We start from the raw sequence: 16,136 nt of genomic DNA, 5'->3' as shown, positions 1-16,136 counted from the left end.
CAGGAAGGTCTCGATCTCCTGACTTCGTGATCCACCCACCCTGGCCTCCCAAAGTGCTGGGATCATAGGCATGAGCCTCTGCACCCAGTCACCTCATTTTTTAAAATGTACAAATGGAAAACGGTCCATTTCCACAGTGGCGCCTTGTGCATATGCGAGCCACAAGTCTCCATGAAGCGGGTGGGAGAGGAACTGTATGGGCCTTATTGGGGGTCGAGAGGAAGGCTCTGCAACTCCTCACCACGACATCCCCTCCACAGCCTGAACACAGGTTGGGCGATCCCTGCCCAGATACAGAACTGCAGCCCAGTGCTCCCTGGACTCCAGTCCCCTCCACACTGCTGTGTCCTCGTGTGATGACAGAGCATACGGGTGGACCTGCTTCTCTTGGAAGTTCCTTGAGGGAAATTCACACACGTTGCTTCCAGTCCTGCTCAAGCAGTTGGGACCCCTCTGCGTGCCAAAGGCCATGTTACCTGAGGCGCGGGTTCTGGGCAAGGCTCTGCACGCGGGCCCAGGCGTGGTTATTCCGCGGCTGTAGCTCTATAGGGACTTTCAGAGGCAGGCGCACTGGCTTCTGGTCCTCTTCGTCACTCAAGCCTGCAATGCAGAGGAACCATGAAAGTTTAGTGCAGACCAACCTTAAGGTAGAAGACCAAGGGCTTGGCCAGAAAAACCAGTGAAATCAGCTGTGAGCAGACGGCCTTGCAAACAGAGGCAAGGAGAGCAGAGAAACCCCAGCGAATAAAACTCTGATGTGGCTGCTCAGGGGTTTGCAAAGGCCACAGACTGGTCCAGAGAGGCCACAGGAGACTCGATCCTGACAACCTCCGACCACTCTGCTGACTGCTGTCATGGCTCTGAGCTCAACTAGACTGAGTGGTCGTAGGGAGCATTTCAAGTTCAAGAGTGGTCCATGTGCAGCCCTGGGATTGAGCAGGGTCAGACACAAAGCAACTGTGGCAGCAACCCTGTACCTCAGCCTGCCCATCATTGAATGGGATAACACGGGCACCGCCTCTGGTCCTGGGAGCGCCCCATTCACTTACCATCCGGATCGCACAGCTTCTTCAGGGCCCGGCACATGGGCGCTTTGATCCGGAGGTTCCGCCCTTTGTAACGTACAGTGGTGGCCCTGGGAAAAGAGTTTTGAAGGAACGCTGAGGCCTGTGAGTGAACAGAAGGACGGAAGGGCCAGCACACGGAGAGGCGCTGAGCCAGGCCAGGTGGGGCCTGGCCAAGCATCCACCCCAGCCTCTCGAGCCCGTGTAGGACAGTGGGAGGACACAGTGACAAACAAGACGTGGTGACTGCACATCCTGTTACTTTCCTGACCACACCTCACACTCCAAGGGACACCTGCTGTTTATAGAAAATGTGCTGTACCCTCCTGCCTTGGTGACTGGCCTGGCACAAGCTGATGTCCCATCCCTGGAAAAGCCACTATCCTGGGGTCCCCTCAGATGGCCACCCTTCTCTCCACTGCCCCAGCTCTGTGCAGTCCTCCCGCTTTGGGCCCTCAGAGCAGAAGCTCTCAGTCTACCTCTCCGTGACCTCTCAGTCCCCCTCCCTGTGACCTCTGTGTGATCTAAATCCACCTCTACATGACCTCTGTGTGACCTCAGTTCACCTCCCCGTGACCTCAATCCATCTCTGGATGACCTGTGTGACCTCAGCCCACCTCTCTGTGACCTCTGTGTGACCTCAATCCACCTCCAGCTGACCTCTATGTAACCTCAGCCCACCTCTCCGTGACCTCTCAGTCCACCTCTAGGTGACATCTGTGTGACCTCAATCCACCTCTAGGTGACCTCTCAGTCCACCTCCCCGTGACCTCTGTATGACCTCAGGCCACCTCTCCGTGAACTCTGTGTGACCTCAATCCACCTCTAAATGACTTGTGTGACCTCAATTCACCTCTAGGTGACCTCTGTGACCTCAGTCCACCTCTCCGTGACCTCTGTGACCTCTCAGTCCACCTTTCTGTGACCTGTGACCTAAATCCACCCCTAGATGACCTCTGTGTGACCTCTCAGTTGACCTCTCCATAACCTGTGTGTGACCTCAGCCCAGCTCTCCGTGACCTCAGTGTAACCTCAGTCCAACTCTGTGACCTCTCAGTCCACCTTTTCGTGACCTCTGTGACCTCAATCTACCTTTCCATGACCTGTGACCTCTCAGTCCACTTCTCCGTGACCTCTGTGTGACCTCAGTCCACCTCTCCATGACCCCTGCGTGAGCTCAGTCTACCTCTGTGACTTCTCAGTCCACCTCTATGTGGCCTCCCTGTGAGGAGTTTCTGATCTCAGAGAAAAACCAACTTGAATTCCAAGGAGTGGACCCCAGTCAAGACATGGCTCTGGGCAGCGGCCCACTGGCTGGTGAACGACAACAGGCTTGTGTTTTACAAAATGCTCAGGGCATGTGTATCTTGTTTTTACGGCTTTCTGCCTTAACCAATTTTAGCAATTCACCAACTCCCAGTTGCACACGTCAGGTAGGAGAGTTGCTGCTTCTATATTTGCTGTTGCTATTCAATTTCCAAGAAACAGTCTATGAAAAAAGCTACAGAACACATACAGCGTGATTCTAAGGATGCGTAAAAAATTACATCTTCATCTCTGTATGTATCTATATTTGTACCTGTACACTTACTATGTAAATTCACTAAGAAAAAAATCCAGAAAGACACACATGAAATGACTGTAAGTGGTTAGCTTTGATGAGATGAGTAGGATGGGGTGGTGAAGAGGGTCTTATATTTTATCTATGTATTGTTTGAAAATTGCTTAAGACTTATATTTATGCATTACTTGTATAGTTTTAAAAAAATCTTATTCCAGTACAATGCTGACCAAAATTAGAGATCAAAATGGGAACAAGAGTCTGAAGCGAGTGCTGCGTGGGAGGGACTCTCCAGATGACTCCCGCAGTTTGGCTGAAAAGCAGCCACTGCTGAGGGCGTCTAACGGAGACAGCCAGTTCTGGCAACCTAGACAGGAAAAAAGGGTGACACCACAATCTCCACATCCCAGTAAACAAAGCTGCAATCCCTGGCTCTAATTTCGGCATTATGCAGTCTCAATACCCTACACAGATTTGACCATCACCCCAAAAACCTAAGGCTTTAATCAAGTGTTTAGGGCCAAACAAGCCAGGCACGGTGGCTCATGCCTGTCATCCCAGCACTTTGGGAGGCCAAGGTGGGCAGATCAGCTGAGGTCAGAGTTCGAGACCAGCCTGACCAATATGACGAAACCCTGTCTCTACTAAAAAGACAAAAATTAGCTGGGCATGGTGGCATGCACCTGTAATCCCAGGTACTCGGGAGTGAGCTGAGATTGCGCCACTGCACTCCAGCCTGGGCAACAAGAGTGAAACTCCATCTCAAAAAAAAAAAAAAAAAAATAGTGGCTCATGCCTACTATTGTAGGCTCAGCTCTTTGGGAGGCCCAGGCGGGCAGATCACGAGGTCAGGAGATCGAGACCATCCTGGCTAACACGGTGAAACCCCGACTCTACTAAAAATATAAAAAATTAGCCAGGCGTGGTGGTGGGCGCCTGTAGTCCCAGCTACTCGGGAGGCTGAGGCAGGAGAATGGTGTGAACCCAGGAGGCGGAGCTTGCAGTGAGCCGAGATGGCGCCACTTCACTCCAGCCTGCGCAACAGAGCGAGACTTCGTCTCAAAAAAATAAATAAATAAATAAAAAATAATAATAATAAGGCCAAACAGTGAGGTCCCAATTGGCAGAAGGGCAGGAGCAGCAGCTGGGTTTCAGTAGCTATGGAAAGCTCAACAATCCCTCGTACATGGCAGCTACTCTTCTATCTATCCATTGACTGTGACTCTACCCACCCACTCGTGTCCATCCATCCATCCACTCACGTGTCCGTCTGTCCACCCACCCCACTACTGACTGAGTGCCTTCTGTGCTGTGAATCAAACACAGGATACCAAAGGACAGAGCTGAGCCTTGGAAAGCCTGACCAAAGAGTCAGGACGGTAGAAAAAAAACTTCCATGCCCTCACCCCCTTTCTGTCTGTACAGATTTTCTGTCTTGAGGGATAATTTAGAGAGGATGAGTCCCCAGAGAACAACATGTTCTACTGAGACAAAATTCTTTTTTTTTTTTTTTTCTGAGATGGAGTCTTGCTCTGTTGCCCAGGCTGGAATGCAGTGGTGTGATCTCAGCTCACTGCAAGCTCCGCCTCCCGGGTTCACACCATTCTCCTACCCCAGCCTCCGGAGTAGCTGGGACTACAGGCGCCCACCACCACGCCCGGCTAATTTTTTTGTATTTTTAGTAGAGACGGGGTTTCACCACATTAGCCAAGATGGTCTCGATCTCCTGACCTCATGATCCGCCCCCCTCGGCCTCCCAAAGTGCTGGGATTACAGGCGTGAGCCACCACACCCGGCCTGAGACAAAATTCTTAAACCACCTTAACCCAGCTGAAATACACAGATAAGTGTCACAGCAGTTTTATGAACATTAATGATGTCAGAGTAGGGCTGCAGCAGAAGGAACCAGGGGAAACACTGGTCAAAAGCAGTCATTAAGCATGCAGTCAATTCCGTTTTTTGTTTTTTTTTCTTGAGACGGAGTCTCACTGTGTTGCCCAGCCTGGAGTGCAGCGGTGCAATCTCGGCTCACTGCAAGCTCCACCTCCTGGGCTCAAGTGATCCTCCTGCCGCAGCCTCCCAAGTAGCTGGGACTACAGGCGCCCACCACAACCCCTGGCTAATTTTTTGTATTTTTAGTAGACACAGGGTTTCTCCACGTTGGCCAGGCTGGAACTCCTGACCTCAAGTGATTCGCCAGCCGTGGCCTCCCAAAGTGCTGGGATTACAGGCGTGAGCCACTGTACCCGGCTCAAGTCAATTCTAAAGTAGTCTCCTCCAATGAAGTGCTCTGGAAACAAATGGACGTTTCCACTCACCGTTTTTTATTCCATCTGCCCCAAAACAACAGTAGTAGGCAAGATTTAAACAGCTGGCGGAGCTGTGTCATGTGGCACCTGTGTTTTCAATAATCACATTTTCCGTTAAACTGCTATTTTGTGACTTCCTTTTTTTTTTTTTCCTTCAATCAAACTAAGTGCACCCTTCTGCATTCATATGGAACCATTCTGAGATTACAATCCTCCGTCTTTTTCTCTCAAATGGAAGTTCTACGACCTACTTGAGGCTGCGGCACCGAACAAGATGAAAAGCCATGTTCAAGTGCGAAAGCCAGGAGGACCCTCAGGCCTGGTCACAGTTCCGGGACATGGTCCATACCTCCCCACCCTTGCACCAGCCTAGAAGCTGTAAGACAGGCTAAGACTTCCCAGAAAGGCCCGGCACAGGGGTTTAAGAGGTGCTGTCTACAGAAGAATCACAAGCTGACCTCTAAGTGAGCCCTCAAACAGAGGCTCTATTTACACCCCTCCATGAGTAGCTTTTTTTTTTTTTTTTTTTTTTTTTTTAAAGGCAGAGTCTCACTCTGTCGCCTAGGCTGGAGTGCAGTGGTGCCATCTCGGCTCACTAAAACCTCTGCCTCCCAATCCAGGGCCTTAGGCGATTCTCATGCCTCAGCTTCCCGAGTAGGTGGGACTACAGGCATACACCACCATATACCCGCCTAATTTTGTATTTTTAATACAGACGGGATTTCACCATGTTGGCCAGGCTGGTCTCGAACTCCTGGCCTCAAGTGATCCACACGCCTTGGCCTCCCAAAGTGCTGGGATTACAGATGTGAGCCACCATGCCTAGGTGAATAGCATTTCAGAATAGAAATATCATTGCAGAATAGAATAGCATTTCTGAATCGAAAACAGAGTAATTCCTCTATGTACATGGGAGCCTGGCTTTCATTTCTGATAGATTTATTTTCTTCTCTGCAAAGCCACTTGATAAATCTAATAAGCACGTGATAAACTTATGCCTCTGGGTCTGTGAACAACGTAGTAAGCTTTCGCTTTAGTTTAGAGCTTTACTCAATTCATTTAGTCTTTAATTTTACAATTCTAAAACCAAAAGAAGATTCACAGTTAATTGAAACAGGTCTGCATGACAGGTAGGGGCGGCAGCAAGTCAAATATTCCAATCACTTTTGGGCTGAAATCCAGGGATAGCCTCCAACAGGCACCTCAGTCATTTTCCCAATCTCTCACCTTGACAGGTTTCCTGTTTGTTCGTAAATACGAATGTCTGCTGGTCAAAGAATGGTCACAAAAGTTGACAGAACAGAAGGTCCAGAATGGACCCAGACGGTACAGTCAACTGATGTTTGACAAGGATGCAAAGGCCACTCAATGGAGGAGAGACAGTCCTTTCAGATGGCGCAGCTTGACACCCACAGGCAAAAAGCAAAGCTCCACCTAACCTTCACATGGTACACAAAAGTTAATTCAAAGCAGATCATAGATTTAAATGTAAAACTAGAAAACTTCTAGAAGAAAACACAGGGGCACATCCCTGTGACCTTGGGTTAGGCAAAGAGTTCTTAAATGTCATATTAAAAGCATAAACCATAGAAGAAAACAGTGACAGACTCGACTTCATCAAAGCGAAGGACTTTCACTCTGTGCAAGACAGTACGTGAACAAAAAGACAGGCCACAGTCTAAGAGAAAGTATCCAACAGAAGACCTGTGTCTACAACATACAAAGAATTCTCTAAACTCAAGAAGAAGAAAACAGGCACAAGATATGAACAGGCACTTCACCAAAGACACACAGCAAATAAGCACGAGAAAAACACTCGGTGTCATGAGTCATCAGGGAAACGCATCAAAACCACAGCATGATGCCACTCTACACCTACTAGGGTGCCTTTAGAAAGACAAACACCCCGAACACGCTGAGTGCTAGGGAGTGTGGGAAGCAACTGCAACTCTCTTGGAAGAGTCTGGCAGCTCCATGTAAAGCCAAACACACACTCCCACCTCCTCCTCCTAGGGACCGAAAACCACGCTCACACAAAAACCTGGAGGCAAAGCCTGGGCACTTCTTCATCAACACTAAAACACTGCAAACAGCCCTGGGTCCCTCCACTCGGAAGGGATAACCGAGTGCAGCATGTCAACACCATGGAACATGACTCAGCAGGTGAAAGTATAAGCTGCAGATCCACAAGTCAACACGGAAGAGCCTCGAGGGCATACTGCTGAGTGGGGACGCCCATCTCAGAAGGCTGCAAACCACGATTCCCTTTAGATGGCTTTCTGGAAAAGGCAAAATTACAGGGAACAGAGAGTGGCGCAAAGGGTGGCCGGGGCAAGGTGTGGGGGAGGGACAGAAGGGGACTTGGGGGTTGCTGGCAGAGTTCCATGTCTTGACGGGTGGCAGCTATACAACTCTACGAATTTGTGAAAACTTCTAGGAGTGTAAGTGAAGAGGCCAATCTACAAAACTAAGCCCAGGATGATTCCAATGTGACGACGACACTCTGGGAAAGGCGCAGCTAGGGAGAGTGGGAGACCGGAGGCTGCTGGGGTGCAGCTACAGAGAGTGAGACCAGTGGCTTCTGGGGGCACTAGGAAGCAACAGGCAGAGCACAGGGTGTTCAGGGCAGTGAACTGCCCCCGTGTGATGCCAGAAGGGTGGACACATGTTATTACCCATCTGTCCAAACCCGCAGAAGGCACAATGCTGAGTGGGCCTGTAAGTAAACTATGGACTCTGAGTGATGAAGAAGGGTCAAGGAAAGCTCATGACTTGTGATAACAGGACCATGCGAATGCAAAGTGTTAATCACTCCTGTAATCCCAGCACTTTGGAAGGCCAAGGTGGGAGGATGACCTGAGGTCGCGAGTTCAAGACCAGCCTGGCCAACATGGTGAAACTCCATCTCTACTAAAAATATAAAAAATTAGCCAGGCGTGGTGGTGGGCGCCTGTAGTCCCAGCTAGTCGGGAAGCTGAGGCAAGAGAATCACTTAAACCTGGGAGGCAGAGGTTGCAGTGAGCCAAGATCGCGCCAGTGCACTCCAGCCTGGGCAACAGAGCAAGACTCCATCTCAAACAAAACAAAACAAAATAAACCAACAAAGTGTTAATAACAGGGGAAATCATGTGTGGGGCAGGGGAGGGGTGTAGCTCTGTACACAATTTTTCTGTAAACTTAAAACTGCTCTAAAAACTAAAATGTTTTAAAACAAACTTCTATAACTGTATGACAAAAAGCAAAAAAAGGAACAAAAGTTAAAATATTAAAGCAAAAATGGGGTCAGGTGCGGAGGATCATGCCTGTAATATCAGTGCTTTGGGAGGCCAAGACAGGAGGATCACTTGAGCCCAGGAGTTTGAGACCAGCCTGGGCAACACGGCGAAATCCCGCCTCTATTTAAAAAAGGAAAGAAAGAAAAAGAATGTACACACCACACCATACCGCCTCCAACAGCATCCCCATCTCTTCTCCACAGGGAACGAGAGGCATAGTTTTACCCAAAACGAGGGGCTCTCCTGCTGCAAACCCTTCTGTGCTCAGAGCTGGGCCTGGCTCAGCCCTCCAGCCTCAGCTTTGCACTCTTCCTCTCCCTTCCCCTCCTGAGGCTTCCATGACCCAGTTCCTCCTTCCCACCTTCCTTTCCCTGGGCCAGGTGATTCCCCAACTCTTTGTGTGGCCCCTGATCGCTTCTTTCTTTAAGACCTTGGCCACCACCTTGGAAAAGCCTTCCCTAGATGCCCCAGGCAGGTTCCCTTCCTGCCAGTTGCCATGTCTGCACCCACCTGCCACGTCAATTTCACGATAACTTTCATCCCCAGTTACCGTACATGTCTACACCACACGCTAAAGTGACCTGCTCAATGGACATGCATCAGCTGCCACACCACAGCTGTCACCGCTGCATAACCAGCACCCATTCCTGTGCCAGGCACACACAGGCACCCAGACAGTTCTGGAACCAATGAACACACTAATCAGCAGCCCTTCTGCCTCAGATCTCTCCATGGGTGCAGACAGAAATCTCGCCTTGCTGGTACCATGATGTTCCAAACCTTTTCTCCGTGTCTCACACCTCTCTGCAGGATGACAACACGAAAGGTGAGGCTGGGGCCCAGAGAGTCAGGCGAGCAGGGCCAGGTCCCTTAGTGCAGACTCCCACTCTCGCTGGGGCCTCACCCAGCACTCGGTCCAGGAGTCAGCACTGCCTTCACCTGCCATTTGCCAAAATCGTTGGCTACACAGGCAAATTCTCCATCAGCACCCACACCTGAGCTCACCTTTCCTTTTGCCACCTGCCCAGTCTTTTCCAGACAAGCTGGTAGCCAGGTGAGCTACCTCAACACTAGCTTCTTTAAGAAAAAGGGCAATCAATCTTGCCATCCTGCTGACAGGCCCACCGCCTAGGCCCACACTCAGTCATCTCAGAGCCCCTCCACTGCGGGAGCACAGCAGAGGATGACAGCCGACATTCAGCCATGCCACCTTCTGGCCAACATGCCCAACACGCGGCCTGGAGGAGCTGGGGACCCATGCCAGGCTCCCTCTTCATTTGGTTCTCAGAGTGGCAGATGGCACGACTGTAAATGGCACCAAGCGTGCTGCATAAGCTCATGACACATTTCGATGCCGCTGTCCACGCACCTGCTGCCCGGGAGGACGAGGCTGGAGGGGCGCTGCCACACATGCTACTGAGGACAGACATGGCCCAGGCCCATGCCTGCTTCTTGCCCTTCCCTAGGCAGAACCACCTGAGGGTTTTTTTCCTTTCCCCTAGACAAAGTCTTCCTCTGTCATCCAGGCTGGAGCGCAGTGGAGGGATCTTGGCTCACTGCAACCTCCGCCTCTCGGGTTCAGGCGATTCTCCTGCCTCAGCCTCCCAAGTAGCTGGGATTACAGGCATGCACCACCACACCCAGCTCATTTTTGTATTTTTAGCAGAGACGGGGTTTCACCATGTTGGCCATGCTGGTTTCGAACTCCTGACCTTGTGATCCACCCTCCTTGGCCTCCCAAAGTGCTGGGATTTCAGGCGTGAGCCACCGTGCCCGGCCAACCTGAGGGTTCTTTATACCAGAAGGCACGTTCCCTCTGCACACTTTAGCGAGCACCTCTAGTCCTGCAAGCCACAACCCCATCATCACTCGGGAGAGAACACTCTATCACACAGCCCATAATCAAAGCCCCCAGTTGTCCCCAGAATACCCTTTGTAACCATTTCCTTCTCTTCTCCTTCCTTGGTTTTTTTTAAAGGCCCAAGACCTCCACAAAGCTACTACCTGCATTTGTTTGTCAAGTGTCTCCAGTCCCTGGGAACTCCCTGTGCCCGTGTCATCGGAAGGAATCTATTTCTTAAATAAATTCTCCTGAGGATGGCACTGCAGACGCCCACCACACCCCCGCTGAGCAGCACATCTGTGTTTTGGCAAAAGGAATGCTCATCGGACAGGCCACTCCATGCACTGTCCTCAAGCATAAAGCAAAGAGTCCGGAACTCTGGCTTCATTCCATGAACCATGGAGGAAATGAAATAAAAGGTGAAGTAAGATTTGCCCCAAGTCTGGATCCTGGGGCAGTATTTTCCCTCATGGGAAAGCCCCTTGCCTACTGGTCAGGCGACATCAGAAACCAACTAAGCCCTGGATCTTGGGCCTTCTCAAGACGGTTCCTCCAATGTTCCCAGTGCTTCTCAGGATAAGCCAGATACTGCCTGATGGAGGGAGAGCAGGAGCGAGAGTGGGAAGGAAGCAGGGCTCTGAAGCTGGGAGGGGCGCCTGGGCAAGGCGGTGAACACCCTCCCCATGGCCGGCGGCCCCTGGCTGTACCCCAGACCCACTCTGGGAAGTCTGTTCAGTGTTGGGGCAAGCTGCACTTTCTGGTGGCTGCGGTCACCCAGTTACAGTCGTTGGCTGCAGGCTGGTGGCAGCTCACACACAGCCTGGGAATCATGCCTGACATCTGCCGTGCTGGGACTGGAGGGAAGGCCTGTGCTGGCCCAGCAGGCACTGCTCCCACTGGGGCAGGGAGGGTTCCCAGATCATCAGACACAAGCCTGGGGGAGAAGGGCCAAGGGGAAAAGCAACCAGAGGTCCAAGGGTGAAGTGCTACGGACAGAAGAGAGATGGGAAAGGACTGTTCAGGAGTGGCTGCAAGGGCAGGGCTCTGGGGCACGGGTGGCACACCCACAAGGATCGGGGCCGGTTGTGCAGACCCAATATCTGGGGTTCAGTCAACTGGGAGCAGTCAGCCAGGCTGCCAGGATAGCTCTGGTGTGGTCAGTGGGCGGGACGGATGTAAGATGGGATGGCTACCCATGAGGACTCACACCAGGTGAGAAATGCACATGCACAGAACCCCACCAGGCTGTGCAGTGGGAACCCCCAGGCTGTGGAACGGGGACCCCCCAGGCTGCGGAATGGAGACCCCCAGGCTGTGGAGTGGGGACCCCCCACAAGCTGTAGAGCGGGCAACCCCCAGGCTGTGGAGTAGGGTGGCGGGGCCCTGTCCTGGAGTGCAGCCCAACAGCAACAACTGGGCAGATGTCAACTGGACCATCAGGGGCCCGGGTGTTTGTGTGGCCAGGAGAGCATGTGCCCTCTGGGAGTCAGGTGTGTGAGGGGAGGAGAGCAGCCAGTTGGAGACAGAAGCATCCAGGGCACAAGAAGGCAGGGAAGCTGTCAGAAGTGGCCCAGGACACGACAAAAATGCAACGGAAAGGAGAGACCCTAGAAGCTGGCGACCAGCCCCACAGCACGCACAAAGGTGGAGGAAAAGGAGCACAGAAAGCAGGGCCCTGAGGGCTGCGTCGAGACCACAATGCCCAGCCAGAGACCCTCGGGAAGGAGGAAGCCAGAGAGGGCACTTCCTTCCCTCCCCGGGGCAGGCACAGGCTCTGGGCGCAGTCACCGCTCCCTGGACCAAGCACCTTTTGTTGGGACTGAACACGTAACTGAGAGGTTACGAAGTTTTAACTCGGAAGGTCCTCACTGAGAGCATTTCAGCTTCTGTATTTTGGAGAATAAACACAAAACACCCAGAGAAGTGATGTTTCACATGGAAACTGGGACTTACCCAACCTGAATGAGTTCATTCAGCTTTGTCGCATTCTTGTCATCCATACCTTTAAATGGAAAAAATAAATAAATGAGACCATGATGTAGTTAGGAGCAAAGCCACTGAAGATTCCCATACAATTCCACTCAATATAGACTCAAATCCCATTACCGAATATTAAAGTTCCTCTGGAATAAAAGCCCTACAGTAGCTGCAGCTCCTCCCTCAAAGTCACACCTTCGAGTCAGCTGCCCTGGTCGCCCCCGCTCACCTGAAAGGCTGGCACGCCCCTGCCTGGCCCCCTCCTGAGGCAGGCCCACTACCCAGCCTCTGCCCAGCTGATCTGTCCTCCCAAGAGCTCCCTCCTAGGTCCCCCAGCACCGGCCTTCCACTCATCCCTATCTGCCTGGCTCAACAGCTGCTTCCTGCAGGCACCACACCTGCACGCGCACACTTCCTGCTGGGCTCATACTGACAGTGTCCGGTGTTGACCCTCTGGGCCACAATGTGGAACCCCCAGGGCACCCAGGGTCCGCAGAATGAAGACTCCAACACTCTCTGAGTTTCCTGGAGCAGATGCCCCATTTCCTGTGACCTGCTCAGGACTCTTCACTATCTTCAAGATGTGCAAGAAAGCTACTACAGTACGTTAACGGGAGAAACTAGGTGGTGGGTACTTGGGTGTTCAATGTAAAATTCTTTGAATTCTTCTGCATGTTTTAGGGAAAAAAACTCCACAAACGACCAGGCTGAAAACCAAAACCAAAGACAAAATTGTCAAAGCAGCCAGAGACAGACAATGCACCTCGCACCGAGGAATGAGGGCATAGATGACCACTGACCTCTCTCATCAGAGCAGCACAGGCCAAGAGGCAGCAGACAACGGTGTCAATGTGATGAAAGAATAAACCCGTCAGATCAGAATTCTCTATCCGGCAAATACATCTTTTAAGAATGAAGATGAAATAAAGAATTTTCAGATTAATAATAACTAAGAATTCACAGCCGGCACAACTGCATGGAAAAAAATACAGGAGGTTTTTCAGAAAGAAAGGAAACAAAGCCAGATGGAAACGGAACTTCAGGAAGGAATGAAAAGTACCGGAAAGGGCTCTCGTCACCACGCGAGGCACCAAGAAAGGAATCGGTTGCAGAAACCGGCCAGGCATGGCATGTCACAGGGTCACCGTGCCCCACCTCGCCTGCTCCCGGATGAAGGATTGGAAGCCTGGGTGCAGTGTGCCCCTCACTCAGCAATCGAGTCATTTATTTTCATCAAACTTGAGCATCTTCATGAGGCAGGAGAATACCGTGTAGAGGTAGGGAACCTAAGGCCAATTCATGCTGACTTCCTAGAACTAAATCAAAAGGAAAACCCCAACTTTCCACACCTAAGTAACAAACAGACCAGACATGCTACTCCCTTTGCAATCCCCCCTCCCCTTCTTTCCTCAGGGCAGATGGGAAATTGAAAGTATCTCTGATTGGTTGCAGAAAGCAGAAAGCAACCAGACATTTACATAGGAGTGTAACTTTGTAACTTCACTTCAGCCTGATTGGTTGCTTCTGCAAGGTTTGAAAAAGTCTTCCCCAAGACTGGGGCCAAGTCTTCCTTTGCAAAGAAGTGTAACTTTGTAACCAGTTTAGCTTCCGATTGGTTGTTTTCCAAAACCAATCAGATGCTTGCATAGAGTGTAACCTTTGTAACTTCACTTCAGCCTCTGATTGCGGGCCACTACTTCATTTACATAGGGTGTACACCAAGCAGCCAATGGGAAACCTCTAGAGGGTATTTAAACCCCAGAAACTTCTGTAAAAGGGCTCTTGAGCCCCTACGTCCGGGCCCACTCCCACCCTGTGGAGTGTACTTTGGTTTTCAATAAATCTCTGCTTTTGTTGCTTCATTTTTCCCTTGCTTTGTTTGTGCATTTTGTCCAATTCTTTGTTCGAAATGCCAAGAACCTGGGCACCCTCCACCTCTCAGAAGCTTCTAGGAAGGAAACCAGAACAAGTAGTGGTGCAAAAGGACCAGGCAACAAGGAGTGGGAACACGTGGTCAAGATGGGATTTTCCTTTATCTGGGGAAGATGAGAGCTGGGAGAGCTGTGGCGTAAACTCCTTGGGGCCTGGGATGCTTCCCGAGGCTGAGAGAGGGCTGATGAGAGGCGGCAGATACAGGCATGAGGAGCTGGGACATGAGGCCCACAGACATGAGTGCAGGCTGGGACAGGCAGGCCAGAGGAGGGAAGAGAAGGAGTGGCTGGGCCCACAGGGGACAGACCCAGTGGGGAAGTGCAGGAGGGCACGGCCTCCCACACACAAATGCCACACTAGATTGCAGCAGCCACCCCGCAGGACACAGCAAGGCATGGAGGGGCAGCAAGGGGTCAGAGTGTGGCGCAGGCCTGGCACAGACAGGGCGACTGCTCCGTATCTGTCCTCTCAGCCCCACCACCCGCCCTGAGCTGTGACATGCTAGCTGGCGTGGTAGTGCGGTATACCACTGAAGAGGGGGGGAACCCCTACAGTGCCCACTGGACGGCCCAGGCATGCTCTCTTCTATGAAGTCAGGCAGAAGAGGCAGGGCTGAGGGGCGCTGGGCACAAGCGCCCGGTAAGGCTACAATGTCCCTACCTAGAGGTCGTGTCAAAAATGTCTAAAGAGAATCTGGTCCCGAGGAGACGATCGGAGCAAATCCAAGCAAGGCCCTGCGTGAGGAAGGCCTGAGTGCGTTGCAATGTCTCAGAAGCCCAGGCAGTACAGCCGCTCTAAGTCAAAGACACCCAAGGGAGACTCCACAGTCACATGCAGGACAACGGCCCTCGACAGAAGCCCTGACTGATATTTTGGGATGTTTTAGAGAATCTGAATATGGGCAGGAAATTAGGTAAGATCACTACACCTGTTTGGTAAATGCTAAAAGTCTAGATGCGACCATGGTATGAAGGCTACACAGGAGAAATGTGCTCTGAGGTGAGGCCGGTGGAGGTATTCTGGGCTGTGGCATGACATCTTATAGTTGAGTGGAATGCAGAGCGTGTGAACACATGTGTGCACGCGAGCATGTATGCATGTGCATGGAGAAAGAGAGCAAATGTAGCCAATGTCAGCCAACAGGTCCATCTAAGATAAAGAGCACGGCCGCCATCATATTCTTCACCTCTTCCAGTAACATTTTTTCAAGATAGAAGTTAGAGGGAAACTAGAAACAACTCTGCGAACTAAAGCCCAAAGGTGACAAGGACAGGAGGAGCTGTGGGCAACCCCACAGGCAGTGTACTCACAGCCCCCAATCTTCTTGCGCAGCTCGCCATAGCAGATCAGGCCATACAGTTCCTGGGATGACTTCTTCAGGCCTCGAGAGAACACTGAGAGACAGAAGAGAAGGCGGCTTTAGAGAGGGGAACAGGAGGCGCTGCCTGGCTCAGGCGTGAGAGCCACGCCGGGCTCACGTGGTTTCTTGGCTCTCCTCCCTGTACCTTGGTCATGCAAGCTGTCAACCACAGGGGACACTGGGCAGAGTGTATAGAACACGGTGCTGTGTCTGCAATTTTCAAAATAAAAAGTTAAACCAAAGTGGGGAGTTAGAAATTTACCCCAGTAGGCAGAGGAAATGTCCCCTGGAGGAGAAAACACAACACTCAGAACAGCTGGTACTCGTGGAGGCGGCAGATGTGGCCAGCACTAAACTTGTCATCCATTTCCGCACACAGGTGAGGCCAGCAGCCCTGCAACCTGGATGCTGCCTTCCTGCCTCACCTGTGCCCTCCCGGGACGGTGGATATGCACAGCCCCGGCCCAGGCAGGAGGAAGAGCCAAGGACAGGGGCTCACCCTGCCTGAGGCCCATTCTCCTTCCTCAGTAAGAGGCCCTGTTTGTTTTTTTCCTTTCTTGGAGACAGGGTCTCACTCTCTCGCCCAGACTGGAGTGCAGTGGCGTGATCTCGGCTCACCACAACCTCTGCCTCCCAGGCTCAAGAGATTCTCCTGCCTCAGCCTCCCAAGTAGCTGAGATTACAGGTGCACACCATTATGGCCTGGCTAATTTTTGTATTTTTAGTAGAGACAGGGTTTCACCATGTGGGCCAGGCTGGTCTTGAACTCCTGACCTCAAATGATCTACCTGCCTCAACCTCCCAAAGTGCTGGGA

General features: G+C 51.6%; 1 protein-coding gene across 14 annotated transcripts in view; it reads right to left on the bottom strand.

The window, feature by feature from the left end:
* Positions 1 to 16,136, bottom strand: part of CRAMP1 (cramped chromatin regulator homolog 1) — a 65,388-nt gene that overhangs the window by 24,240 nt on the left and 25,012 nt on the right. For all 14 annotated transcript variants that reach the window (XM_054454683.2, XM_063654843.1, XM_063654845.1 and 11 more), the window contains 4 exons: positions 15,272 to 15,355; positions 12,006 to 12,054; positions 1,050 to 1,135; positions 477 to 600 (listed from right to left, as the gene is read on the bottom strand). In XM_054454683.2, coding sequence (XP_054310658.2) covers positions 477 to 600; positions 1,050 to 1,135; positions 12,006 to 12,054; positions 15,272 to 15,355 — 343 coding nt within the window. The remainder of the gene's footprint in view (positions 1 to 476; positions 601 to 1,049; positions 1,136 to 12,005; positions 12,055 to 15,271; positions 15,356 to 16,136) is intronic.

This window comes from Pongo pygmaeus, chromosome 18, assembly GCF_028885625.2.
Source record: "Pongo pygmaeus isolate AG05252 chromosome 18, NHGRI_mPonPyg2-v2.0_pri, whole genome shotgun sequence".
Classification (NCBI taxonomy): Eukaryota; Metazoa; Chordata; class Mammalia; order Primates; family Hominidae; genus Pongo; species Pongo pygmaeus.
Note: the sequence above shows the minus strand (reverse complement) of the source record. Positions and strands in the feature narration are given on the sequence as shown.